The sequence below is a fragment of the Gadus chalcogrammus genome, chromosome 16 (assembly GCF_026213295.1).
Source record: "Gadus chalcogrammus isolate NIFS_2021 chromosome 16, NIFS_Gcha_1.0, whole genome shotgun sequence".
In the NCBI taxonomy this organism is placed as follows: domain Eukaryota; kingdom Metazoa; phylum Chordata; class Actinopteri; order Gadiformes; family Gadidae; genus Gadus; species Gadus chalcogrammus.
Window position 1 is genome coordinate 22,902,020 of NC_079427.1, and position 27,535 is coordinate 22,929,554.

General features: G+C 44.9%; 1 protein-coding gene across 1 annotated transcript; it reads left to right on the forward strand.

Moving 5' to 3' along the window:
• Nucleotides 1-28: 28 nt before the first annotated feature.
• On the forward strand, nt 29-27,535 carry ulk2 (unc-51 like autophagy activating kinase 2). The gene is made up of 27 exons (XM_056611028.1): nt 29-1,197; nt 3,375-3,467; nt 3,592-3,633; nt 9,243-9,275; nt 10,285-10,321; nt 10,980-11,153; nt 11,508-11,581; nt 11,689-11,790; nt 11,969-12,027; nt 12,204-12,286; nt 12,428-12,478; nt 12,575-12,663; nt 13,281-13,449; nt 14,052-14,112; nt 16,371-16,520; nt 17,405-17,550; nt 17,713-17,796; nt 18,822-19,123; nt 19,642-19,826; nt 20,001-20,110; nt 20,461-20,598; nt 21,163-21,398; nt 22,017-22,195; nt 22,714-22,832; nt 23,082-23,239; nt 23,634-23,769; nt 24,096-27,535. The coding sequence occupies exons 1-27, from the start codon at nt 1,108-1,110 to the stop codon at nt 24,158-24,160; spliced, it is 3,165 nt and encodes a 1,054-aa protein (XP_056467003.1). The 5' UTR covers nt 29-1,107; the 3' UTR covers nt 24,161-27,535.

Consider the following 27,535-nt stretch of genomic DNA (forward strand, 5'->3'; position numbering starts at 1 on the left):
GGAAGGATACTGTATAAAGCAATAACACCGCACTACGTTTCAGTATTGTTAAAGGCAGTCTCTGGACGGCGGACCAATTGATTTTAACCAGGCAGACAAGAAATACAAATGTTAGACCATTTAGGTAAGAGTCGAGTTGGACGTAGTGATAGCTTCTAATGAACGCCACTGTCGACGAAGGATTTGCTGTACAAAGTGTCCTGATGTCAAACGGATCAGATTGATTTTCATCGAGCCAGGATTGTTTTTATTTGACCAGAGAGGAGGACGGTGTCTTGCAGAAAAAGGACATTTCGGAAGAGGACACAACCAACGACAAACGGATTTATTTTCGCATTTGTTTTGCCTTCTGTCCAAATTTAAAGCCTCTGTGTGTGTCTCTGCACTGCTAGCCAGCTAGTCAGTCATGTCTGCTGTGTTTTAGGTCGATCGCATAGTTAACATCGAGGTGACAGTGATGACAACCACGATATTTACCCCATCGGATGCACACTAACATGAAGGCAGAAGACCACCACTGGCAGCATGAGACTCGGAGGGGCAGCAGCAGCAGCGTTGTGTCTCTCCGGGACTAGCAGAGTCAGATAGTCCTGGTCCTCTGCAGGTGGAGGTCAGATAGTCCTGATCCTCTGCAGGTGGAGGACAGATAGTCCTGATCCTCTGCAGCTGGAGGTCAGATAGTCGTGGCCCTCTGCAGGTGGAGCAGCTTTGCAGGGCGACGTGTAGGACGGCATCATGTAGACTGTCATCCTACACAGTCTGGCTCACTTGAACGCAATCGTCTGCCGTGCAACCCGGAGATAGATGAATGGCTCATGAACTAGGTCCGAAGTGGACAGCTGGTGCTAGGGACTGACACAGCGGACCTCGGGATAAGTCTATAACTAGACATGGGCAGAAGATATATGCTATGATTAAGGTTGTCAGGACGAATATAAACGCCCCTTGCTAAAGCGATACGTCCTGCCCACATCAGGACCACGAGTCACCAGAGGGACGACATTGGAGTGACCAGCTCACTACATCGCCGTTTCGCCCAGAGTGAAAAGCCTCGGCGCCCTGCAGACAGAATCAGGAGGACCCTTGTTTACTGGGACGTCCTTCATCATGGAGACCGTGGGGGATTTCGAGTACAGCAGGAAGGACCTGGTCGGACATGGCGCATTCGCAGTCGTTTTCAAAGGGAGACACAGAAAGGTACATGCTTCACAATCTGCACAATCATCCACACACACCAAAACAACATCCACCTGCTCCCAGTTTTATGTGTGTGTGCGGAAGAAAAGGGCAAAATGACGCTTGTCTTGGAAATCTGGGTCAATGCATAATGCAGTGTGCCACTCTGCAACATCAAAACACAAATCACCAGATTTCCTTTTTCGTATATGTTATCATAGTAAGTCACGCAGGCATTGCGACTTCGTTTTAATCTGTTATATTTCAATGCCTACATCTTTGAATTTGAGTAGCGTTTGTGAGCAGTGTGAGGTGGCAACATACGTCCATTCATGAAACTGGTGATTCAAGCACCAGAATTGCTTGCTGACGTACTACAGCTGCAGGGTGGATGGCGTGTTTCACGACAAGAGTCATCGTTATGTAAGGAATGTGCATGGACCATTCATGCTCTTCTGCAATCACCTGCTATCGTGTTATGGTGAGGTTGAAACTAAAACATGTTTATTACGGTGATGTTTTCAGAGTATATTTATGTTTAAGACACAATTGAAGATGCACACAACATTGGGAATAGAGGTAATATCTGTTTTTTAATTGTGTGTCTGTTTGTGTTTGCTCGCATCTTTGCATATGACCATAAAAGAAATGAGAGAAAATGCATTGTTTCAGTTTTTCCCCTGACCAAATAGCTCTAATCTCTAATCAACTGAAGAGGTTGAAAGGCGAACCAAACAGCCATCTAGGGTCTAGGCAATATTATCTGAATTCTGACCTTGCCGCCTTGTCTTTGCAAGCCAGTGTGATCAGGCCATGTGACCTGCTGAAATGGACCCTCCATGTGACAAGTATATTTGTAACCACTAGCATCTGAAAAACGTGTGAATGCCCTCTGTGCTATTTCTAGGGACAGTTCCACTTAAGAAGACAATAGGAGTGGAGGGCCAGAGCGATGCAGGAGTAGGTTACTCTCTCATTGCATATTGTTTTGCGTCATTTTGAGTTTTTCTTTTGTGAAATAATTGGCACATCGCTTTTGTTTATTGTAGTGTCATGCTTTTTATTTTGTTTGGTGTTATTTGCGATGTTTGATTTGTATTTTGATACGTCTGAAATAAATGAAATCAATCAATCAATCAATCAATTTTCACAGGCAAACGGCCACAAAACACTTCTTGAGATCATGTGAACTTGGACCTCATGTTTTCCTGTGGGAAGATGTTATTCTCATGGTATTTTCACCACAGGTTCACCTATCATGGTGAATCCAGCAGTGCTGCTGAAGTTTATATCTGTGTGTTTCTGACCCCACCGTTATCCCACCATGATTCACAAATGAGATCATGTGGGTAGCGGCATCTCAGCATCTCTCAAGTGACTCCTCATAATACACAAAGTGCTCACACGGCATGACTCACCTCCAGTCTACACTGTGGCACAAAACCTCCAAGTTGGTTTGCCTTTACTCCCAACCTCGCGCTATGTTGGTGAAGGAGGAGGGTAGGTTTCCTGTCATCAGCCACACTTGGCAGAATGGGCCTTTCAGCCATTCATGGTGCCAACAGTGTAATGTATACAACAGCACGCCAGGTTGGCTTCTTTATCACAGTTCAGGCCTGCCAAAGGCGGTCCACGTTCCCCGAGCTAGAACATCTCACATTAGCCTAGATCCACTTTAGAAAATGTCCCTCTTCATTAATAGGATTTCTTTCTTTGTGCAGTTTAACTTAACGCACACAGCTGCACCGCTCCTGTACCCTGGACCTCATTTTGCAGTTCCTTTTTATAAGCTGCTTTTATTCTCATTCCTCTTTTCCCAGGGAACATTTGTTCTCCCTGGACTTGATTGACCTAGTCTTTATTGGCCACTGATGTTTTAAGTCTTTTCGTTCATTGGAATAGAGGTCAGTATTATTTTCCAATGTCCCCTGTCGAGGCTTGTTCATGGGCAAGAATGAAAAGCCTTCTCGTTACCAGGTTTGCAATTAAAATACCCCACTACTTTTCCACTTCCTTGGCCCTCTCTCCCGCAAATGGTGCAGACACTGACAATGCCATTGACGCCTGCTGGCTAGACTCCATACACACAAACACACCCTGATCTTGAGGGACAGGGGACATCTGAAGGGATTTAAACTAATTCCCCCCTTCTTGTTTTTTTTCTCTCCTGTTCTCCCCCGCTTTCTTCTGTACTGTAGAAGACAGATTGGGAGGTGGCCATCAAGAACATTAATAAGAAGAACTTGTCGAAGTCCCAGATCCTCCTTGGCAAGGAAATCAAAATCTTAAAGGTGAGTGTCGTATGCTTCTTCTCACTTGACTGTTACCCGGTAATGATTATTTGACATTCCTTTCGATCAGTATTAATGTAGCTCTTCTTTGAAATAATAATTAATGTTTTTTTCTTTTTTGAAGGAACTTCAACATGAAAACATTGTGGGACTTTACGATGTCCAGGTACGCCCTCATTTAATATGTATTTGAAAAAGATTTTTCTGAGGAAAAATGTATTTGTTGTCTTGCAAAGGTACTGATCCATTATGTGTGATCATGCCCCTTTTTTATTAACACGTTGCTCATATTGTCTAATATTATACAAGCTCAGCTCTATTCAGATTAGGCTGCTAAACTAAATGTTGAATAGAACTAGGTGAATCTTTTTCTCTCGGTAGCTTCATTTATACGTCTAAGAGCGTATGTATTTACATTAAGGTTTGAGTAATGATATAAAACTAGAGTAAGCTGTGCTCTGCTCTATGCTAGCTACAGTATTCAGATAACGCATCTCTGCTCTTACTCGCATTGTGATCTTTCACAGAATAACAATGAAATTCCCTATAGAACCTTAATATAGAAATCTGCTAGAGAAGTCCCTAGAGAATCAATGTTTCTTTCAGCCTTTTTTTTTTTACTTCAGACAGAAAACACATTTTGGCCTCCACTAGGTCCTCCTGCTCTTGTCAGAGTTGGCAGATGCAGAGTCCCTAGTATTGCTGGAGTTCAATACTGTTGTCTCAAGTTTCCATCCTATAGCCTTGCCCTCAATCAGATCCATGGTCATAAATGCACCTTTCTGGATTTAGGGCTAAAACTCTTGTGTTTTTCCTGGTAAGAACGCAGGTCATTCTCTTAGAAGGATCTAATGCTGTGGATGGCTGGAATGCCCTGTCGACTTCCATAGGAGAGACAAATGTGTATTGAGATGTTACAAACAAGCCAATATCTATAGAAGTGGGGCGTGCGCCCCAACACATAACATACACAGCGCACTGTACACTGCACACATGAGGCCATGTGACCTGCATGTGACCAACCCGGCCAGGCACCAATCGTTAAATCCGCCAATCATTATCAATTTACCTTCAGCTGGCTAAATTAGTGATGACGCTGGTTACTTATTCATTATGTTAGTGCAGTGGTGGACCATTTTGACAGTAAGGACATAATTTTTCTAGAAGATATATCATTTTAAATGTCTAAGAATAGAATCAAAGACAAAGAATCAGAATTTCTTATTCTTGATACGGCAAAAATATGAACTTAATCAAATAACTATTCAAAAATGAAGGGCAACCCATTCATTAGAAGTAGAATAACTGTCTTGAGAAGCAGAGATGTATGTTTGCTATGAGTCTAAAGGGAAGTTTGATGTGGAATGGGCTTCTATTGGATATGGGGTGGTGGCGGGTGGTGCTTGCTTATATTGGATAACCGATGTGGCTTAGGACGCATGGATATGAGATCTGAACTGATAAGGCTTGATGCTTGTTGGTGCGCCAACGTTAGGAGCAGTGTTGGGAGTCATTTGGGTTCTGTGTCTTTATGCTGTCAGAGTTCCATATCATCCATCTCCTGCAAGGTCTTTCTTGTAATCCCCACAAGATGGATACATCTTTTGCTTACTTTGTTGTATTCTTTTATAGTAATGCATCATGTTACATTATCAAATAGGATATGCCACACAAAGTCATTTCATTTCAATAATCTCTAATGGAAATGAGCTGTTCTTGCATTTATTTTGTGTGTTGGGCTACTGCAGCTGTCGTTGGCCGAAAGGTTGTAGGCTATTGGGGTCTGAGAAGGTGTTCTCTGAGAAGGGAAAGTCACAGGACGGAATCCTTTTGCAGTAAAGAGTGACTTAAAGGATAGGGCCATTGTACATTTCATGTATTCCTTGTCAACCCCTTTTCCATCTCCCACGAAGTATCCACATTCTTGTTTGCTATTTGTCGTTATCTTGATAACCTCAGTTTTCTTTCATAGTTATTTTTCTATTTACAGATAATATAGAGTGCAGGTATTAAGTACTACCTTTTTGTTGTTTTTTTGAAGTATACATTTCCTTGCTGGCAACTGTTTACACATTTCCCACGATGAAAGTGTGAAGTAATGTTAGCAATGATCTATAGGTATGTTGTGCAAGTCGATTGCTCTATTTGTTTAATGGTTAGGGTTAAGGCTTCCCACTGGAGGCCTGCTGTTATATGTTTAAAATACAACTGACCCAAATGATTTGCCCTTGTTTGTGTGCATTTTCATGCCAATGCAATGCAGAATAGGCCACCTATTTTAGACGTATACTAGTTGTGTATGGGTTTTATGCGCACACATAAAGACCTTTGTTGGTAGAAAATACCTACCTAATACTTTTGTGCCATATAATATTATTTTACATTCAGTGAATTCATGAACACACTATGGTCCTGCATTGTGCAGAGTTGTTTTCTCTTGTGGAAAGGAGGTACTTTCTGGGCTATGGTTCAGTATTTAGTCTCTCCAGCTTTGCATATTTCATAATGTATAATTACCATTCATGTAAGGCAAAAATGAATGCACTCAACTCATGCACCCCAGGCTTAAATATAATAGGGGAATGATAAAATGCACAGTATCTGATAGTGCAGGGGTGTTATTACAGTGAAAGGGAATTCCTTATTTCAGATTAACAGACGGAAAGAATGAACGAAAGACTGAATGAGTGAGGGTTTGTTTATGAAGCTTAAAAGTCACATGACACATACGCCAATCGAAAAACAAAACCTCAACTTCCTCCACCATGGGAACAAAGTGTTCTACCTAAGGGGCGGACCCACACACACACGCACACACACACACTTCTCTGAAGTGAAATTGTAAAGGCCGTAAACAAAGGCTTGGGGGTGGGGGGAAGGAGAGGGGAGTCTTGCCTGTACTTGGGTGGGCGGGGGGGAGAGCTTTGAGTTATACAAGAGGCTTTCTAGGAATGTGCTTCAATGTTCACATTGCATCGGAGGACTTTTTTTCTAGAGCTCATTACGCACAAGCACACACTGGTTATTGACCGAGACATGGGTCCTACCAGTAGGGCTGGGCGATATGACGATATCATACCGTGGACGATATGAAAGTGTCTACCGGGAGAGATTTGGCCATATCGTTTATACCGAGAGAAAAAAAAAAAAAAAAAAAAAAAATTATATTGATCTGACTGAAGCAGGGCAGGTGTGAGACTCACCTGTTAACTTGAAAAAAAATCTCATTTGTATTGAAGAAACAGTTCTATTTTTACCACCAGCTATTTGCACAGCACATAACTTTATTTTATAAGTGTATAATTAGTATTTAAAATATTTGTGTGATGAAGTGATTTCTATTTTATATTACACTGCACTGACTGACAGCCAGGCAGGTGTGAAGCACACCTTTAAAAAAAAATGTTATTTGTATTAAAAAAACAGTTCAATGTTCACAAGATGTTTGCACTATATGACACTGCAGTTAATGACAGATTGTTCGCTACTTACTCCTTTTGTAAGCATGGAAATTCAAGTTCAAAATAAAAGAAAAAACTGATCAAATGTGAAGTATGGTTATTTTAAGCCATTTATTATTTTAATTTACTTCAAAAATACCATATCGTGATATATATCCATATCGTGATATAAAATTACTCATATCGTGATATAAGATTTTGTCCATATCGCCCAGCCCTACCTACCAGCATTTGAGCATACACGAAACGGTAAGGTATAGAAGTGCATCTTAAGAGTCTGGATGTGGTTTATGTGACCGCTGGCCAGTCCAGGATGGTTGAACAGAATTGTTCGTAATTAGAGCCCGACTGATAAAGGATTATTAAGGCCGATACCGATACAAATATTTGGTGATTTAAAAATCCGATATTTCTGCCGATATATATTTTAAAAAGAAATTCCAGAAACACGTTACAAAACATAAACAGATTTCCCTAACATTGGTTATTTGTAGTTATTTATGAGTCCTCATTAAAATAATAAGGTAATGCAGTTGAAAAAATAAACCTTTTATCTTTTTGTCACAACAGAAAAGTCAAAATCTAAATTTATTAAAGTTCTGATAAATTAAATGCATAAAAATAAAAACGTAAGATATGACACTCAAAGTCTGTTGAACATAACACAATAACCAAAATATATATTAATTAATTAATTAAGTAATTAATCGGCCAGTACCGATAGTTTGGAAAATGCCTAATATCGGCCCGCCGATATAGGGGTCGGGCTCTATTCGTAATAATCTCCAACAGGAACATAGGCCTTGGTGACTCCCTTGTTTTATGGCAGTATGCCTGCAGAGTCCGAAGTCTGCATTTTTTTTTAAAAACACCCGATATGAGTGTACATACTCAGTGAACACTGTGACCCATTTGAGGGTTGGGCAGCACTCCGGGTAAACAACATTCACTTCATCTGAGCTGTTGTCACCACCCGTCCATGGCTTTTCTCCTCCTGCTGTTTGCTGAAAACCATTGACGGGTGCTGTTTTAACTCACAGATTATTATGTGCCTATTGCCTATACAGTCACAGAGAAAACAACACTAAATCGGAGAGAAAGTACAACCAACTGTGTGTTATCCGAGACGATGTAGTTAGCTCCTGTGATTTACCTGTTCAATGCCACACTGACTTACTGACTGATGCTATTAATTATGAGCTGTGCTTGGTGTGGTCTGTAAAGGCTGCTACACACTAGCCCAACCGTTGGCCATCTGAAATGTTTTCCGTGTGTTCAGCGGTGTTGGAAGCTTTTGGAACTGCGCAGACGTTGTCTGGTCCAATTCAACATGCGAAGTCTGAGAGCGTTGGCGTCTGGCCACTTATTGGTTGCGTGAGCGAATCTTTGCGGTGCGTGGGATGGGCGGAGCGAGACTACCGTCTGCATCTCACGCAAGTGCAGAACATGCACGCTACTGTTAATTCGCGGTGTCTTTCAATGCAACTTTTCTGCCAAATGGGTCAGATGTGAGATAACGAATTGGTCGGATAAAGGCAGTTGATCTTTGGTTTGAGTCTGGGGGGTGTGTAGGCCCCTTAAGAGACTCCAGTGATGCGTGTTTGTGTTTTTATGACGGCCGTCGCTGATGGTTTTACGTAGCTCCTGACATCTTCAGTGTTCAGCTCCTCTCTGATCTCCAGAGGCATCTGACCTCTCAAAGAAACCTCCCACGCCCATGCTCTCTACCCCCCCCCCCCCCCCCCCCCAGCTAGGAACATGCTAAATTATGTAATCTCCTCCTGCCATTGAGGTCTAGCGACTCGCACATCCCCCTACCACCATCTGCAACCAGACCATCATCGGCTTTGCCATGAAAGTCAAATCCGACTTATTTTGTCCTCATGCCAGTTACACGCTTGGTACTCTGATGCTCATGAGTAAAACTCAAACTGAAGTTGATACAGTATGTGCTTGTTAAAAAACACTTATGCAGTTACTTATTTAAATGAACCATATAGAGATATGTTTAAGCCTAACACGCTGCTTAAAATTACACAAAAATGTTCAACAAACATACACAAACTCACTCACTCAATCATACTCCAAATCAACACTGCATACATTTGAAAAGTTAGTTGATACAAGACACTGTTGTTATGATTTGGGAAATAGACTCTTGGAATCACACCCAACCAGTTGGCAAGTTTGTTTGTGGTGTTTTCCATTAGGAAACCATTGGCTAATAGGAAGTTGTACTTCTGACACAACTGCAAAAAAAGCTGATGAATGGTGTTCCACTCACTGAATTCTTGATTCTCCTAATTTCTACCAGGAAACGCCTAACTCTGTGTTCCTGGTTATGGAGGTAAGTGCAACTCTATGTTTGAAACCTTGTATTCCCAACCAATATCTCCCTCAGTCTGGTTGTTTCGTAACACCTCTGGCATGCAGGAGAGGCAAAACAAACTCTGTTACCACAAATACTCTAGCTGGAAACGCCCCCAGCTTCCCTCAATCCGGTTTTCTAGGAACCCCTTTCTTTGAAACTTGAAAGCCATTGCCAGATTGTCATTCCTCTACTGCTACATTATAAAGCTCTCTTGCCTGAAAAACAATAATTGTTTTCTCTCCTTCTACCTGCTGTTGTTTTTGTAAAACTTGAATGCTGTTTTTTACAATCGCTATTATGTTAGGAATTGTTTTTGCTTATATGTTCCCATATTTATGTTATTTTACATCAAAATAAGAATAAATGAGCATGGGTTATACTTAAGCTAAAGTCATGCTTGGTTAAGAATCCAAAAGTAATTTGTGGGACTGTAGTAAAAGCTGCTGGGAACCTTGCTATACACACTCCATGAACAACTATGAGGTAATCTCAAGATGATCTCTTAAATCCAGTCGGCCTGTATTACAGCTACATGTGGTGAAGAACAGCTGGCTTCACCCGTGGTGAAGACCAGTTTCAATGATGTAATGATCATCAAGGCCTGCGAAGATTCTTATTGTGTGGGGTTAGAGAGTTTGCTTTGCAGGAAAACCAAAGAAACATATTCAGCTTCAAAACAAGTATTTTGACCTCAGTTTAACTATGATACGATATGAACCAAGGTTAATCATTCCCTCACTTTGGCTTAATTTTGCTCCCGACATCATTTGATGTAATGCAGAGATTTAGAGCTAGCTTCCTTTAATAGGGATTTCTGTTCTGATATAAATAACGTCAGTTGGCAGATTTACTACATGACCTTGCTTTTATGTAAGCCACAATTGGACCACGAAAAAGACATACATGCTGTTCAAATTATGTGCATTCAGATTGCTTCTGTTTGCTTCTGACAAAAATCATTTGTCCACTTCTACACCTCACACAGTACTGCAATGGAGGTGACCTGGCCGACTATTTGCAAGGTAAGCATAGCTTTTAATCAAATCTTCTTTCTCTAGAGAGGATTGTTGTTGATCGAAGGAAATTAACAGAGGCGTTCTCTGGAAGACATGCTGACTATGGGTGTCGTGGTGGGGGTTAATGCTTATGTGTACTGTTATTGTGAGAGAGAGAGAGTCGTTGTCCGTACTGTATGTATTGGTGTTTTGTTATGTGAGGCTTGTCTAGAAAACGTCCCAGCTCTGCACAAAGGCCCTTCTTTATCAAGTTTAGAGATCATGTAGTCAGCAAAGCAGTGAGGCCACAGTGTTGGGCTACCCTCAAGGGACACTCGTCACCTTCCATGTCTGTTGGCCTCAAGTAGATAAAATGTAGCTAAAGGGAACCATTATAGACCGGGTCAAACCCGACCCGAGGTCTGGTCCCACACAGCCACCATGATATCCCGATTCATCTTCTGCAATCAGGCCAAGCCAATCAATTAGTGCTCATGCACGATCGTCGAGATGAGTTGAAGTTGAGGTCTTTGTTCATGGCCTTCAGCCAAAGTCACATGGCTGACAGTGCTTCTTTTTTTAATTGGAGTACCCTCTCTCCAATCAGGGGCCAACATTCGTCAGAGCATTACTGCAATGTCCACTGTTGTTGTAAGACTTGTAAGACTCATTTTCTCCCATTTAGCCAAGGGAACGCTGAGAGAAGACACGCTGAGGACATTCCTTCAACAGATAGCGGCAGCCATGCGCATACTGAACAGCAAGGGAATCATCCACCGCGACCTCAAGCCACAGAACATTCTGTTGTCCTACCTAGGACGCAGGAAGTCCAGCATCAACGGCATCCGCATCAAAATAGGTGAAGACATTGGCTTCATGTTTCCCAATGGGGCACTTTGAACCCAGAACCCAGACAGGAGTGTCCTTCTCATCCTGTTCTACAAATGAATAATGTTGTCTTTTAATTGTTATTTGTCATTTGTCATGTTGAATGATGACGAATGGAGTTAAGAAACTCTGGATATATTATGTGTTTGTGTTGTATGACAAGCTGGATTTATAGTTTTACTTTCAGCTGTTCAATGTTTTAAAAATAAGGTGATACCGATGTTTTCCTTTGACCATTGTTCTTGTTTGAGATTTTGAATAATAGATGTTATAACAGACAACTGCTGACTGGCCTGTTTTTTAAAAATGTTCCCCCTGCCTGCAGCGGATTTTGGCTTTGCGCGTTACCTCCAGAGCAACATGATGGCCGCCACGCTGTGCGGCTCCCCCATGTACATGGTGAGGGTTCAGTTTATTACCAGTCCTTCTCAAATAGCCACCTACTCAGCAGTATGTGTGAGAGTTTAGTTCCCCCCCCTCCGCTGACCTTGTTCCCTCCTGTCCAGGCCCCAGAGGTCATCATGTCTCAGAACTACGACGCCAAGGCCGACCTGTGGAGCATCGGGACGGTCATCTACCAGTGCCTGGTGGGCAAGCCCCCTTTTCAGGTCGGTGCGCCCCTGCAGCTGCTGGTGGTTCGTTTTATAGTCGTGGATGAGAAAACGTCTTTGTGTGTGTGTGTGTGTGTGTGTGTGTGTGTGTGTGTGTGTGTGTGTCTGTGTCTGTGTCTGTGTCTGTGTGTGTGTGTGTGTGTGTGTTATATAATTTCTTTTATTCATTTTATAGGCTAATAGCCCTCAGGACTTGAGGATGTTCTATGAGAAGAACAAGAATTTACAGCCAATGTAAGTCAAAACTGTTGAACAGAAACACATTTTATTGCCACCTTTCACAATATCAGCCGATAAGGCGGTGCTACTGCAAGAGCTAATGTTTGATCCAGATAATTTCTGAGGTTTAGTTTTGGTGTTGTGTTAAATTCTAAAAGAGGCGGGATTGGTTGTTGTTTTTCTTCCCTCAGCATCCCAAGAGAGACATCTCCCCATCTAAGTGACTTGTTGCTGGGTCTGCTGCAGAGGAACCAGATGGACCGAATGGACTTTGGTTAGTGCTGACAACACATCTCAGACTGACAGGAAGCCATTAACGTGGATGAGTTGTTGTCCATGGATGTAATGGGAGATGTCTTTCAAAGGCCAATGCCCTGCTCCCTTATTCAGCCTGATCTCATGTTTATTCCCCCAGATATGTTCTTTGGCCATCCTTTCCTGCAGCCGTTATCTACCATAAAAAAATGTGAGTACTGCTTTAATTTTCCAATCCCTGGGATTGGTAGTCCAATATGAATCCCCAAACGTCCCGTTAATGCCTTTTGATTCCCCCCCGCCACAGCGTGTCCAGTCCCGGTCCCCAGCGCCGCTCATGTCGTGTCAGACGGATCCTGTGGAAGCTCCCCCAGTATTCGCTACAACTCTCCACCTGTGAGTATCGGCCTGATACTCTACATTGTATTCAGACACAGCACATCGCCTGCATGGGGAGGTCTCGGTTAGTGACATCACTTTGCACCAATCTCAAACATAAACTCACTGCATAACCTCAGCAGCAGCTGGTGTTCACAGTCAGCACTATGAGAGCATAACAAGGCGCACGTGTCCCCGGGGATAGCAGCTGGGTCGCCTGCTCTGCGGCTCCACATAATGTAGATCAGTTGTCAGACTGACGGCTTCATGAAGACAAGCTCTTTATTTAGTGATAAAGGATGATGATATTGGTAGGAGCAGCCCTGCATCACTCTTAAGGCGTGCGTTTCGCTACATGCCACAGCCAGTGGGAAAGCAGGCAGAGTGGTTTTCCCACAAGCTCTTGGTTCTTCTCTGCAGGGCTGGGATTGCATTAGTTTGACAGTCAGCACTGCCTTGCCTCGTCGAGTGCCTTCTAATTGCATTTTCCAGCAGCCAAATCAAAACCTAATCCTCTCCTTGCTTCCTCTCCTCCACATTTCCTCCCCTGTCACCTCGCTTGCCCTCCCTCTACCCTCCACCTCCTCAAATTGCTGCATGCGTACGGACCGGCCCCATCGGCTCCCCCCGTCCAGTCCCTCCCGGACATGCAGACCCTGGCCGAGGACGCCCTGTCTTCCCCCCCGCTGGGTCCACCCAACTACCTGCAGCTGTCTAAGGAGTCGGTGGGCAGCACCAGCAGCAAGAACTCCTCCAGTGACGCCGACGACTTCGTCCTGGTGCCCCACCTGTCCACAGAGAGCTGTGAGGGGACACACACACACACACACACACACACACACACACACACACACACACACACACACACACACACACACACACACACACACACACACACACACACCTGTTGGGCGGCTCCACGTAATGGAGATCACTTGAGTAAAAGGAAGCCACACAGAAGGGCCTCTCCACGGGCCCAATGAGCCCATTCACCAACAAACCACCGGAACCCATAAACACATTCCCCACCTGCTACCTCTTCAAAGATAACAACTCCCAGTCCCACAAACGATGGATTCTGTGTTGCACGGCTAAACTATTAACTATTAAACAAAAGGTGATATTACTATCCATGTGTTGAGATGACCTCAAGCCTTTCTAATGTACACTTCTTAATTGAAATGGACCTTCTGGTGTAGCATTGATATCAACACGAAGTATGGTTCTTCCCTAGGGTTGTGTGTGGTTGTGTGTGTGTGTGTGTGTGTGTGTGTGTGTGTGTGTGTGTGTGTGTGTGTGTGTGTGTGTGTGTGTGTGTGTGTGTGTGTGTGTGTGTGTGTGTGTGTGTGTGTGTGTGTGTGTGCCTTCATGACAGTAAACTAATCCCTCTGCTCCTCTCTTCTCAGATGACCAGCCCATGGGAGGGGCGGGGCGTCGGGCGTCGGGTGAATTTCTCGTGTGTGGAGGGTGAGTGTGAGGCCACGCTGTTGTTCCTCTTATAACATTGATGACGCCGATAATAACATCCCTGATGAATCCAAGCAGAGTGTCTCACCGCCTACAAACCACTTGCTCCGTGGTCGTTTGTGCACATGCCGGGAGGCTAAACCCCTGTGTTGATATAATTTCACCCCACGTGACTAAAAAATTGTGAACAAGCAAACAGAGCAGCTGGCATGTCGTCGGTAAAGCTCCACACTCTCCTTCGCTACACATTAAACAACCAGAACTTTGAGTGGTAAAGCATTGGTAAGTGGATGGTATTCAAGGTTCAAAATAGCTTGGGTCTGCAGTGGAAATATGACGCTGTGATACATGTGTCAGAGGTTAATCATGGTGTGTTATTTAGCCATAAATAACCCCACAAACACACATGCACAGCCGTTGACTGTGTGTATATTTTTTATTCTCCTCCCTGGCTGCAGAGCTGGCTGCTCTGTTTCCCTTGTCATGCAACAATTTGCGTCACCAGCCTGTGAATTTGGCTGCTGTTGATCTGGCAGACGCTATAAATATATTGCTTTACTTTCCTCTGATGGTCAGCCTCCTGTTGTACACAGGAAGTGAATCATGTCAGACCATGGTTTCATTAATCTGCGAGTGCGGCCCATACTGTGTGTGTGCTAGAGCTGCAGTAGCTGTTGGACCTAAAAACGAACAACAAGGCGATGTGCTCAGCACTCTAAAATAACAGCGAGATAATAATAGTCATGACCAACATGCACTGAATACCCACGAAGGCATCGCTGTGTTCTTGGTTTCGATAGGGGTCATCTTCTGCGGCGAACCCAGCCTTCCAAAGGACACGCGTCTAGACTGTCATCTCTTAAAGCAACACGATCATTTAGTGACGTCTTGTGCTCTCTGGCTCTTTGTCTCTCTCTGACTCTTTCTCTTGGCCTCCCTTTCACTGAAACTTTGCATCCACTTGCGCTGGAGCAGACTTGTTCTTCCCACGATCAGTTTCTGTCTACTCGTCATATAGCCTCAGGCAAAACGGTCCTCTTACCTTTGGCTTTCTGCCTTTCCCATCTGTTCTTCCTGTTTGTTTTTCTTCTTAATTTCACTGAATAATTTCTCTCATTGCTGGTTGAATGCTATATGAATGACCCTTTGTTACCCCAAACCTATTTGCGTACATACACACAAATAGATATAGACATAGGTCTTTATTTATAGACGCTTAAAGAAGTGTATCACATTGATGTATATTTGCTACATTGCAGCTTTGCTGTTTTTTCTCTTTGAGTCACTTCTTGATGAGAGAAAGGCAGAGAGGACTATCTTCAGAGTATTGTTAAACTGGGACTGAAGGACTGAAAAAAGGCTCCACTCCACATACACTTACTTTCTTTTATTTTTTTACTGGGAGATTACGCAAACACACTTTTTCATTCTGGCTTCTCAGAATTTCAACGAGTTAACAGAACATGTGGAGGCTTTCTGTGGGCTCTTTGTCCTGGCCTGTGTACCGAGCAGTATCTCTCACGTGGAGCAGCAAGCATGGCTCTCTCCCCCTTGCCTCTTCCCTCCCCTGCTTTTAACCCCCTTACATAATACTGGTTTCCAACTGTTTTTCCCTTCCCCCACCAGTGTTGGCAAGACTCCTCCCAATGTCCTATCTCCTTTCTTTGTTCCATATTATGCAGATTTCCCCTTTTGGTGACCCAGTCATTTCTTGGCGAGGAACATTTTGTTTCCAATGGAATAACAAAATAATGCAAATTTGCTCCATTTCCTCCCCTCTTGTTTTGCTTGGCTCGTGTCCGTCCTGCTCATAGAGGGTCCACCCATTCCAGCTTGCACGTGCCATGGGCCGGCCCACAGAGCTTAGCTGCTGGAATTGGCCCCCTCCCACACGCAGCTCATTGGTCGTGCCTTTGTGTGTTTACATGGACGGCCGGCCCCTTTTTGAGCACACTGTTCTCCCTTTACCAGCAGGGAGAAACATTATGAAAGCCGACTCAGTCGTTTCTACAGAAAAGAAAGAACGAGCAAAAACAAACCACAACATACTCGTTTCAGTTGGTTTGTTATCGATTATTTTTACAAATCAGTAAAACTGTTTTAGAGGTTGCCATGTGTGGACTTTAATGGATGAGCATGGGTGTTGACAACCCAGAAGTCCCAGCTCTGAAGCCCTGGGAGAAGCAGCAGCAGCAGCAGCAGCAGCCCCGACCACACTGGCTAACCGCGGTGCTCCTCTCCCCCTTCCTGTCCCGTAGGCCGCCGCAGCCCATGCCGGGACAGACCCCCATGGTGTCTCCCCGGGCCGAGACCACCCCCATCCCCGTGCCCACCCAGGTGCGCAACTACCAACGCATCAAGCAGAATCTCTCCAGCAGCCCCACCAACACGCTGAGCGGCTCCCCCAGGTAAGAGGCAACGGCGTGGGGGAGGAGCAAGCTCGCCTCCCCCCTGATGGACCACCCCCATGGAATGTGTTATCGCTTGTTAGGGGATCACCAAGTTTGACGTTGATGGAAACTACAAAATTAAGCTAAGCAGAAGGACAATAAGTTGTTTTGTTAAGATGTCAAAGAAGTTAAAGAATAATGATAATGTTTGGTTTATGGTTAAGTTGCCTCCAGAGAATGCCTTCATATCCATAACATGAATCAACAAGTCAAACAAAGTTATCTATATATACGACTCTATAACATTTAAGTTATTTATGCAGTTGTGAATATTTCACTTGAGTTACATCAGCTGTGTGTGTGTGTGTGTGTGTGTGTGTGTGTGTGTGTGTGTGTGTGTGTGTGTGTGTGTGTGTGTGTGTGTGTGTGTGTGTGTGTGTGTGTGTGTGTGTGTGTGTGTGTGTGTGTGTGTGTGGAGGGGGGGGAAACAGAGGAAGTTTTCGTTGCCATGAAGTCAGTTGTGTGAAGACAAATTAAGGGGTTTTCTGGAGTCAGTGTTGCCCTGTGTTGTGGTGCTAGTGAGTGGTAACGCAGTCCAAAGTGGCCATAGTCCATGTCAGCCTGTTTATTCTGAGAAACGTGATTCAGTGTGACTCCATGTATGCTCTTTCTCAACTGCTCTCCCTGTGTTTTGCCGGACCATCATAAGTTGCCTCTCCCGTATATTTATTATATCAGTATTATATATAAGTATATCAGTATATTGAGGGATAGCTTCCCCGCTCTCCCGACCCTACTAGGTTGTTATTGGCCGAGACCTGCGGTCTGTTTTCAGGGAAGGCCTCTCGTGTTTGCTCTAATGGCCGCTAACCCCGTCCTCCTCTCCTTCGGTGGGCCTGCAGGTCTGGCACGGTGCGGCGCTCCAACACCAGCCCCATGGGGTTCCCCAAGGCCCCCTCCGGGTCCCCCGGCTCCGCAGACATTCCTCAGGCGGTGGGGCGGCGTCTCTCCACGGGCAGCTCGCGCCCCTATTCGCCCTCGCCGCTCGGTAAGGCCACTGCCATGCCGACTTGAGCTCCGTCACTCGGGACACATTTAAGATGTCGGCGGGGAACATTGGTCACATTCCTTTTCTTGCGTGTCAGCCCCGGTCAACGGGGTCGCCTGAATGCAGCCATGGAAAGTAATGTGGCGCTTGTTGTTCCCCCAGTGGGCACCATCCCAGAGCAGCTGGGCCACTGCTGCTGTGGCCACGCCCAAGGCCACGAGTCCCGGAGCCGCAGCTCCTCTGGAGGTATGTTGTCGGGGACAACGCTGACCGCTAACGCCGCGCTACAGGCTAGCTCAGTGTGTACAATGGATTCGCTTGTTACCGTCAGGCGCCACACCGCTGTCATGTATCATATTCGAGTTGCTTAAGTATAACAGACAAATATTTCAGTGTAACTATTGTCTCTCTTTATTCAATTTAAGTGTTCTCTTATTCATGGTGAATGATGCATTTTATTTATATTTTATTTTTATTATTCCTAATACAAAACCTTATTACTTTTATTATACCATAATTATTACAGCATAGTTTCATACAATGTTTGTTGACTTGCATCTAAGGAAAAGCCTAAAATAGATTGTTTATTTTAATCAACCAAAAGCACATGGCCATGTTGGGACAGATGAAAAAAATCTCCAAAGTAGACCACTACATTCTGCAAGCTTTGCACCTTTAAAATAACACGATTCTGTAGCTTTTTTGGGGTAAGGCGACAAGATTTTACCTAAATTTGCTCTTGGTGTGCTCTGGGCTTCAGAACTTAGTTTAAGGTTATGCACGGACAGAATGTCCCTCTTATAAGTATAAATACTATACTTTTTATAATACACAAGGTGACATTATATCATAAGAGAATTCATATAAGATGAGAAAAGATTAGTAATAAACAGATAAGCACCAGTAATAGAACAGCAGTACAGTCAACATGAATGCTCATTGTTTGTCACCTCAATGAATGAGTCACTCAATCCGGTGTTCTATTAACGCCCACACAACAACTGTAAGATTCCCGTGTGTCACAGGTGTGTTTTGTGTTTATATGGAGAGGTCGGGTTGTCATGGTGACCTTTTATTTGGGAAGGTGGCGTTAGCACTTGGCTATCGCCCTTATCTGTAATCCCAGCAAAGGATTAACAGCCTCATGTGTAGCTGCCCCTACAATGTGGCCCTCTCTGAACGGTCTGTCTGTGTATTCCACGGGAGGGCCCTTGAAAACGTCTGTGGTTTGTTGACCTCATGCTCACACTTTTCTCCTTCGCACCCCCCAGGCTCCCCGGTACCCTCCTCTCAGCTGCTGGGGGCCCGGCTCCACAGCGCCCCCACCCTGACGGAGGTGTACCAGACCCGGCAGAAGCAGCTCCACAAGCAGCTGTCGGACCCCACGCAGCCCACCACCACCACCACCACCACCTCCTCCTCCTGCTCCAACTACCCGGCCCCCAGCCACACTCCGATGGGCCGCCCCGCCAGCCTGGGGACCTCCCCCACCAAGCTGCTGGGCTCCTCCCCCCGCACCTCCGACTGGTTCCAGAAGTCCCCGCTGCCCACCATCATCGGCTCCCCCACCAGGGTAGGCTGACCCAGACCACGTCCAGGATGGTTTAAAGTTTGGTTTGCTCCTATGTTATCCCCTTCAAAATAGTAAAGAACAACCAGGTAACACTTAACAATAAGCCTACATTAGCTTACCATGAATGAAGGCAGTAATACCAATTTCTTAATGCAGTAATAAGCATTATCATATAGCATTAGCATAGGGGTTAGCATAGTGGTGGGTATAAGATAATGCGTAAATGATTAAGTTAACATGAACACCATAACCTTAGTTAACATGAACACCATAACCTTAGTTAACATGAACACCATAACCTTAGTTAACATAGACACCATTACTTTATTTAACACCGCTAGTAATTTTTTTTTTACCTGATTAGAAAAAACACAACTGTTGATTAACTTATTACTGTTAGTTATTTGTTAATAATTTTTATTACTGGATTAACTTATGTTGAGAAATGTTTTATGTTTTATTCTAAAGTGCTACAACTAATCAACTAAACTGCCCTTTTAAAATATTCTGTCCTTCAGATCATTTCGGCACCCTTCAAGATCCCCAAGACACAGGCGTCCTGTAACCTGATGGCTCTGGCGGACCACCAGACACCCTCCAGGACGCCGGCAGATCCCCGGGACCTCTGCGCCCATCACCACTGCGGGCCATACCCCAGCGGGCGCCAGGCCGCCCCCGAGGCCAGCCGCACCCCCTTTGGAAGGTACGGTGTTCATCAGGCCCTGGGGGTCCCGTGTTCAGACGCACACGGGTGGAAAGGGTCCCGAGGATGATGATGATGATGATGATGATGATGATGATGATGACCCCCACTGTTTCTTCAGTGCTTTTGATAGTCCTGGTTCTGAGCTCGCTGCGGTTGTCCACCCCCCCGCAGGTCGGTCAGCACCGGCCGTCTCTCGGAGCAGCCGGGCCGCATCGCGCTGGGCGGACAGCCCTACCAGGGCAGCAACGACAGCCTGAACACAGAGCGACCCATGGACACAGGTACATGCACACTAATACACATACATGTACGCACACAGACACACACATCCCCAACCTCCTCAACCTGCTCATGTTGAACAAACTTACCGCACAGGCTTTTGTTTTGCTTTCAAACAATTTGAATAAAGATTGTACGAGTGAACTAAAAGTGTGGACTCCAGAGTAAAAAAAACAGATCGACACTTGAGGCATGAGCCCTCCCTACCCTGGTTTGCTGTGTGTGCGTGTTTAGGTGATTGTGCGCATGTGTGTGTGAAGCACTGTGTGATATAGAGCGCATGTTTGGCTGTTTAGTGTGTTAAATGGCGGTCCTCCTCCTCCTCCCTCCCTCCCTCCCTCCCTCACCCCAGCCCCTGCAGGTTCGAGTGGGCTGGCTCAGGGAGGGGGGGCCAGTCCCCGGACTGTCCTGTTCACTGTGGGCTCACCTCCCAACAGCAGCACGCCCCCCACCTGCAGCCACCTGGGCACCCGACAGCGCACCACCTCAGGTGAGACCCGCTGCTCCCGCTACCGGGACAGCGGCTCGGCTAGGCTCAGCTAGGCTCAGCTAGGCTCGGCTAGGCTCGGCTAGGCTCGGCCAAGCTCGGCCAAGCTAGGCTTGGCTAGGCTAGGCTAGGGGATAGTCTCCACAACTACGAGCACCCGCAGCCCGCCAAGCTCGGAATATACCTCCTGCATGCGCTTCATAACCTCCGATTACTAACCTGGCTTGCCTGAGTAGAGCAGTAGATTTAGTATTTAGCAATATTGAAGTCCCAGCAATTCCTTCCCTCAGTGCTTACCTAATTTGCCTTTCACAAAGCCCTTTGTGATCCTTTTTGATTGAGGTACTGTTGCACTCCTCTGCTGTCCTCCCTATGTGTCGTTGCCCTTCTTCATTCTGTGTCACTCTTCCCCATTCTTCTATTGGTCTCCTTGTTCAGCTCCTATCCGGAGAAAACAGCCCAGCGTAACAATAAGCACTTTGACAATATTCTAATAATATTGCTGTTCTGGAGAAGAGAAGAACCTCACGCCTCTGTCTTTCTCTTTCTCTCTCTCCCCCCCTCCAGTGGGCTCCAACAGCTCGGCAGGTTCCCTGTGCTCCACCACCAGCGGGCGGGTGTACGTGGGCTCCCCCCCCAGCATGGCGATGGGCACGTCCCCCCCAGGCTGCTCCGTGGGTAGCCTCCCCGCGGCGGAGGGCCCCAGCAGCCTGCGCTACGTCCCCTACGGCACGTCCCCGCCCAGCCTGGACGGCTTCATCACCTTCGAAGCCCCCGAGCTGCCAGAGGAGACCCTGATGGAGGTGGGTTAGGGAGAGGGGGGATCAACATTTAGCTTTCAAAACAACGTTACAGATCACCATTTATGGACTTGGTTAAAGATAATAGTAATAGTTTAATATTAGTTGGCTTCCATGAAGGAGGGTTCACTTTTTAATGTAACACACATGACGCATACACCCTAACCGTGACCCCTTAATGTGAATCACAGATCACTCCACCCAATCTTTAATACCATCCCATTGTGTTTGTCAATTGTCTTGTCCAGTCACGTTTTGTCAGTTCTGATGTCGTCCTGTATCGTTTCCCTCTGTTGTCTGTCTCTCACCTTGTCGCGTTGTATGTGTTATGTGTTACACTTTATCGTGGTGCTATAATCCCCCCTCCCCTTTTATGAATTCAGGACCTTACTAAAACGGGGTGAATCGTTATGGTAGGAAAATAGTAAATGCAATGTATGTAAATCTGAATGTAACATATTGTGTATGCTATATATGTGTATAAAAAAAAAAAAAGGGATCAACCAGCGATGGAACAGAGAAAAAACAAAGGTTGGCTTTGTATTACGAGGGTTGAATCCCAATGTCAACACGCGGCCCCTACAGGGGCTGACCTCAATGCCTCTGTCTCTCCCCGGGCAGCGGGAGCACACGGACACGCTGCTGCACCTGCGCACCATGCTGTCCTTCAGCGACGGAGTGCTGGAGATCGCAGCGCTGCGGGCCGGCGGGACGGACCTGGGGGCGTCGGCCGCCTCCCTCTACCCCCCGCAGGACAGCGTGGTGGTGGACCAGATCAGCCAGCTCAGCAGGGACTGGGGGTAAGAGGAGCCTGGGGAGGAGGCAGGGTCAGTAGTTGTGTTGCCCTTCCAGAAGGAAAGCTGGCTGTCTTGATGACTGTTTTACTTGCTGGGAATGAGGAAGTGAGTAGCTAGGTCATTATTTCAGTTAATGAGTCAAAACCGCTCTACATCCTCCTGCCGCAGAACCACCACCCTAGCCTTGCAGACTGGTTTGCATATTTTTTCAATGTGGGAATATATTAAAAGCTAATTTGTTATGAAAGTGTTATTGACCCACTTTTCGAAAAGCTCTGCAGTGTCATACATAATATCTTGATAAAATATATAAATAACCTAGATCATGTCACAACAATGGCAAATAGTGACTGTCATTTGTTTACACATTTCAGTCAATGTCTTTATTTTTTAACATGGACGATTCAGGTCTGTTTACCTCGCGGGGCTGTGAACCTAAAACCACAGTCATTGCAGAACTTGCTGCACTGGTGATGTGTGGCCACGTGACTCATGTTATGAAACACTGTCCCCCCCTACAGGCAGGTGGAGCAGCTGGTGTTGTATATGAAGGGTGCTCAGCTCCTGGCCTCCTCCCTCCATCTGGCCAAGGCTCAGATCAAATCCGCCCAGCTCAACCCTTCAACGGCTGTCAAACAGGGTGAGTTCCTCCACAGCAGTCTCTAACTATTGTTTAGGCTAGGTATTACTGATCTTTTCTTTTTAGACAACCATCCCCTCTGACAATGTGTTGATAAGCAGGGATTATTGTTTTGAATACTTTGTGTACATAATAGGATTGCGTTGCATTAGAAGATGTTAATGTGGTGGTTAGAAAATGTTGATGCGCTCCGCTGTGCGCATCCATTATACACATGGTCTCAACAGTCGACGGGCATCTCTTCCTCAGTGGTGAAAAGTCTGAACGAACGCTACAAGAGCTGCATCTCGCTGTGCCGGCGGCTCACCGACCGGCTCAACCATTTCTTCTCGGACAAACAGCGCTTCGTGGACGAGATCAACAGCGTCACGGCCGAGAAGCTCATCTACAACCACGCGGTGGAGATGGTATGTGGTCACACTCTGCCCCTTCCTCCCCCCACGCCTCACAGCTCTGGAGTCAGGGAGGCGCTCCTGTTCTGTGGACGGAGGACCACCCTGGCATAGGCCGACATGGTGTTTTTTTTATTATCTGTAGTGCCTTAAAATGGGTCCCAATGAAAGATGCATTATTGTAATCAGTTTTATTATTATTAAAATATTAAATTCTATGTCAATGAAGAACAAGACGTTGTGTATCAACTTAGAAAAGCGGGGATACATATCGAGGTAAAGCATAGAACAGTTTCTTCTGTATCGACGGATGGAAACCTGAAGTCATGACCATTAAAATCTGGAATAGATTCCAAATGAACATTCATGTATGAAAGCCCTGACCGTTGAACCCTGTGGGTGTGTTCAGGTCCAATCGGCGGCGCTGGATGAGATGTTCCAGCAGACGGAGGACATCGCCTACCGCTACAACAAGGCAGCCATGCTGCTGGAGGGGCTCTCCAAGATTCTCAACGACCCGGCCGACGTGGAGAACGTGGCCAAGTGTGAGTGCCTGCTGTTTCCTGCTTTTAATTTGTATTATATTATTCATCATTCACGTGATGTTGTTTCATCATTCACGTGATGTTTTCGGGGGTTGCGGACATTTTAGGTCTGTTTATAACCTGTCTTCGGGTCTGTACCAGGGGTTTGATTTTGTGGGTTGGTTACGACCGTGACACAAGGTGAAACCACACAGAGTTTGAGTTAGGAACGGTCCCATTGAGTGACCTCACTTAACATCGGCCTGAGAGCGTTGTGGCCGACCGTCCCTACTGAATGGACTGAGGACTGATGACTGCTTATGTTTGTTTCCTCCTCCCTCCTGCAGACAAGGCCAGTGTGGATCGGCGTATCTCCGCCCTTTGCTACTGTACCGTCACTCTGTACGAGTAATGCTCTGGACACACAGGGACCATTCTCTTTGACTGTTGACTACAACACCCACAATCCTCTGGTTCTCTCTTGTAGCAAGTCAAGCTCTTTTTTTTGCAATTTGTTTGGTTTCACGTATTTTTTGTAAAATGAAAACCACGCAGCAGACAGTGTTACCGTACCTGATTTTGGAGAAAATGGCTGATGTGCAAACTCATAACCAAAGATTACCCAAATCGATCTTGGAGTGGGTAAACGGATGGACCCATAGACATACACAAGGTGCATTGTCCCGCAACTTCTTTCCTACTAGACTGTATGACACTAACTGCACATCAGATCAAAAGCAGAACTACATAAAGTCCCACTTTCAGGATATTGTTTGCTTTTTCTTTCCCGTTCTGAAGAAAAAAACAATAACTTATGACTGGACATTGCGAAGCCTCAAAAGACTTTGGTCAACAGTTAGTTTTTTTTTAAAACTCCACTATCTGTATGGATGTTTTATTTAACATTTTTAACTGTTAACTGGTTTTTAAGTTGTCCATGTTTTTTTTAATTTATTACTTCTCAGCAGAACCGGTGTCTCCTGCGCGTCTTGAAGAACCTCAAGTATTTTAATGGTAGGAACCCTGAGATGGTTAAAAAGGCTCTATACACAGAAAACAGCCTGCAATGGAATATGTCCTTTAGAGGTTTTTGGTTTTCAGTTTGTTTTAGCTCATGCACTTTATGGTTAGGTTGGACAGAGGGAGGGCTGTGATTTAGTTTTACAGTTTTCAAAGAAATGTGAAGGCTTCACATGTGCGCAGTCTCTTGTTTTCATGTCCTATTTTGCTACCAGGTTATGATTTGTTCAAAGAACCAGAATAGGGAATAGGGAAAGAGGCCACCCCTACAACATCGTACGCGGTACATTGAAGATGCAACAGGGCATTCCTTCACTGGAGGCCTCGTGTCCAACCTCCGACTGGAGTAGTTATCTTAATGCGTTTTATTTGACCGGTGTGTTTTTCATTGTCCGGGATGGTAGCCCATTTTTAAGGAATGTTTGCAAACTTGTAGATATTTGTATGTAAAGCATGTATTATACTTCTTTTTGGACCTTAATGATAGTCATTGTGTATTCAAGCACAGTTTTAAGATGCAGGCATCTGTGAGCAATAATGCCACTGGATGCCCTGCCTTTTCCAGTCAAAGAGCACAACATATTGTATCTAAAAATCTGCAAATTTAATACATTTTATTCATGTCTGCCAAGTGTTTGATAGCAAACCTATCTAGAGTGTGCCCACAACACATGGCAGCTCGTACACTTTCTGTCTCCTTGGTTATTTTTAATTTTTCAAGGACTGTTAATTGCCGTGCAAGACCTGTACAGAAAAAATAGACCAAAATGTATTTAAAATCACATTCAGTACTGCCTAGCATCCGTTCAAGTGTGTGTGTGTGTGTGTGTGTGTGTGTGTGTGTGTGTGTGTGTGTGTGTGTGTGTGTGTGTGTGTGTGTGTGTGTGTGTGTGTGTGTGTGTGTGTGTGTGTGTGTGTGTGTGTGTGTGTGTGTGTGTGTGTGTGTGTCAATCAACTGCGGGTTAAAGGAGGTGCCTGGACCTGCAACAGCGGACACACTCCTCTCTCTAAGTGTAAACATGGTCCTGTGTTCGGACACATGAACAGGCTACTGTTGGCCCCCAGGCCACTTATTCTGATGTACTGTTGTTTATAGAGACATATCTGAGTTTTTATTGGTTCTTTTCTTATGTTGATTTGTTTGGTTGTGCTCTTTCTCTTCGTGAGCACTCTGCACCGTACAAAGCCTTTTTAACGTGTACAGAAGGGATGGGGAGATACATATATGTGTACAAAAAAAGTTAGCCCAAACGGTTGAGTCTGAACCTTTAAGGAAACCCAGTTAACAACGCGTGTAGGTGGCTACTCTGTACATTTTAGACTGTCCTCCCTCCGTTGTATTCCACAACTGGTCACCAGAGGTGATCTTTTCTAGAAAGAGCATGTGTGCACAGTATGCATTATCTCCCTGTAATACCTATAGGATTATGATCGCATGTACCCTGTGTCATCTTGCTGTTTTCCAGTTTGAGCTGAATGCGTTTTTATAAGGACCTGTTTTTGACACTCTAACCTTTACCCCAAGTAAACACATGATACGTTCAAATCAAAAGGAATATCTGGTTTTGCAGTCTTACCTTTTCTGATTGTATTCTCTGCATTATATTTAGTATTTGGTTACTCTTTAAATGATCATAAAGATGCAGCTACTTCCACATCCCTATTTTTTTTAGAAAGAAATGTCAATGTTCTGTTTGCAATTAAAGAAAATACACAACAGTGCTTTCTTCTTCATTTAAGGCTTCTTCATTTAAGACAAATTGAATTATTATTGCAGAAGGTGGGACTAAATTAATCAATGTAATTATATTTTGTGTATGATTTTTAGCTTCCTTTGTCAAAGTTGCATTACCACTTTGGTGAACTTTGGAACTTTTAAAGAAGATGCTTTTCCTAAGGCCTCCGTTAGAAAAACTTTAAGAAAGGTGTAACTTTTGTTGAAGTGGTTCTCATCCACTTCAAACTGCCCCTAAAACCAACAAATAATTATACTGTGGTTCAGAGTATAGACTTTTCAATGAGCTTATTTAATTTGTCCTTTCTCGTGTTGAGCATTAATTCCATTACTTTCAGTGTTGTTGTGACCAGATTCAGCAGTCTGCTGAGCTCTGTATGAAGCAGTCCCAATAGGGGACAGCAGAGGACCACAGGCCACGCTCATTTAATTGTTAAAGGTCCCATGGCATGAAAATATCACTTTATGAGGTTTTCTAACTGACGTTATATAGTAGACGCGCCAATTTTGAATTGTACCCCGCATGTCGTCATACCGAGGACATGTTACCTCCCCTTTCTCTGCTTTGCCCAATGAGCTACGACCGTGCGAGCGCCAATGTGTGTGTGTGTGTGCGTGAAAACACAGGCTGTAACGCAAGTTGTACACTTGGTTGTACACTTCTTTGTTAATTGGATAACCGTTCTGCTGTTGGTGTTAGCATAATACGTCGGGTTCTCTGACGTCTCTGGTATTTCCACAACAAGACTAGTTGGGGTTATCTCAGCCATGGTTGAGACGGAATTGGGGGTAAGGAACTTTGGCTTTGACTCCCTGACACCGAAACGGCGTGTTTGGGGAAAGCTCAATGTGCGACTGGCTCGTAGTGGCTGTAATTCTGCACCACGACTGAATTTCGGGAACATCTTCAAATACTGTGTTATGGCCCCACTAATATCTATATTAAAGCATCAATAAAGTAGCATGCCATGGGACCTTTAACGACTCCTAATATAGCTGAACAACATTGTTCCATCAGTGCATATTGGCAAT

Bases quoted from the DNA above. Each gene is read 5' to 3' on its own strand.
- ulk2 (XM_056611028.1), top strand. From the start codon at position 1,108: ATGGAGACCGTGGGGGATTTCGAGTACAGCAGGAAGGACCTGGTCGGA. The intron at 10,322-10,979 runs GTAAGCATAGCT...TCTCCCATTTAG, and splicing joins CCTGGCCGACTATTTGCAAG to CCAAGGGAACGCTGAGAGAA. The intron at 21,399-22,016 runs GTGGGTTAGGGA...CTCCCCGGGCAG, and splicing joins CAGAGGAGACCCTGATGGAG to CGGGAGCACACGGACACGCT.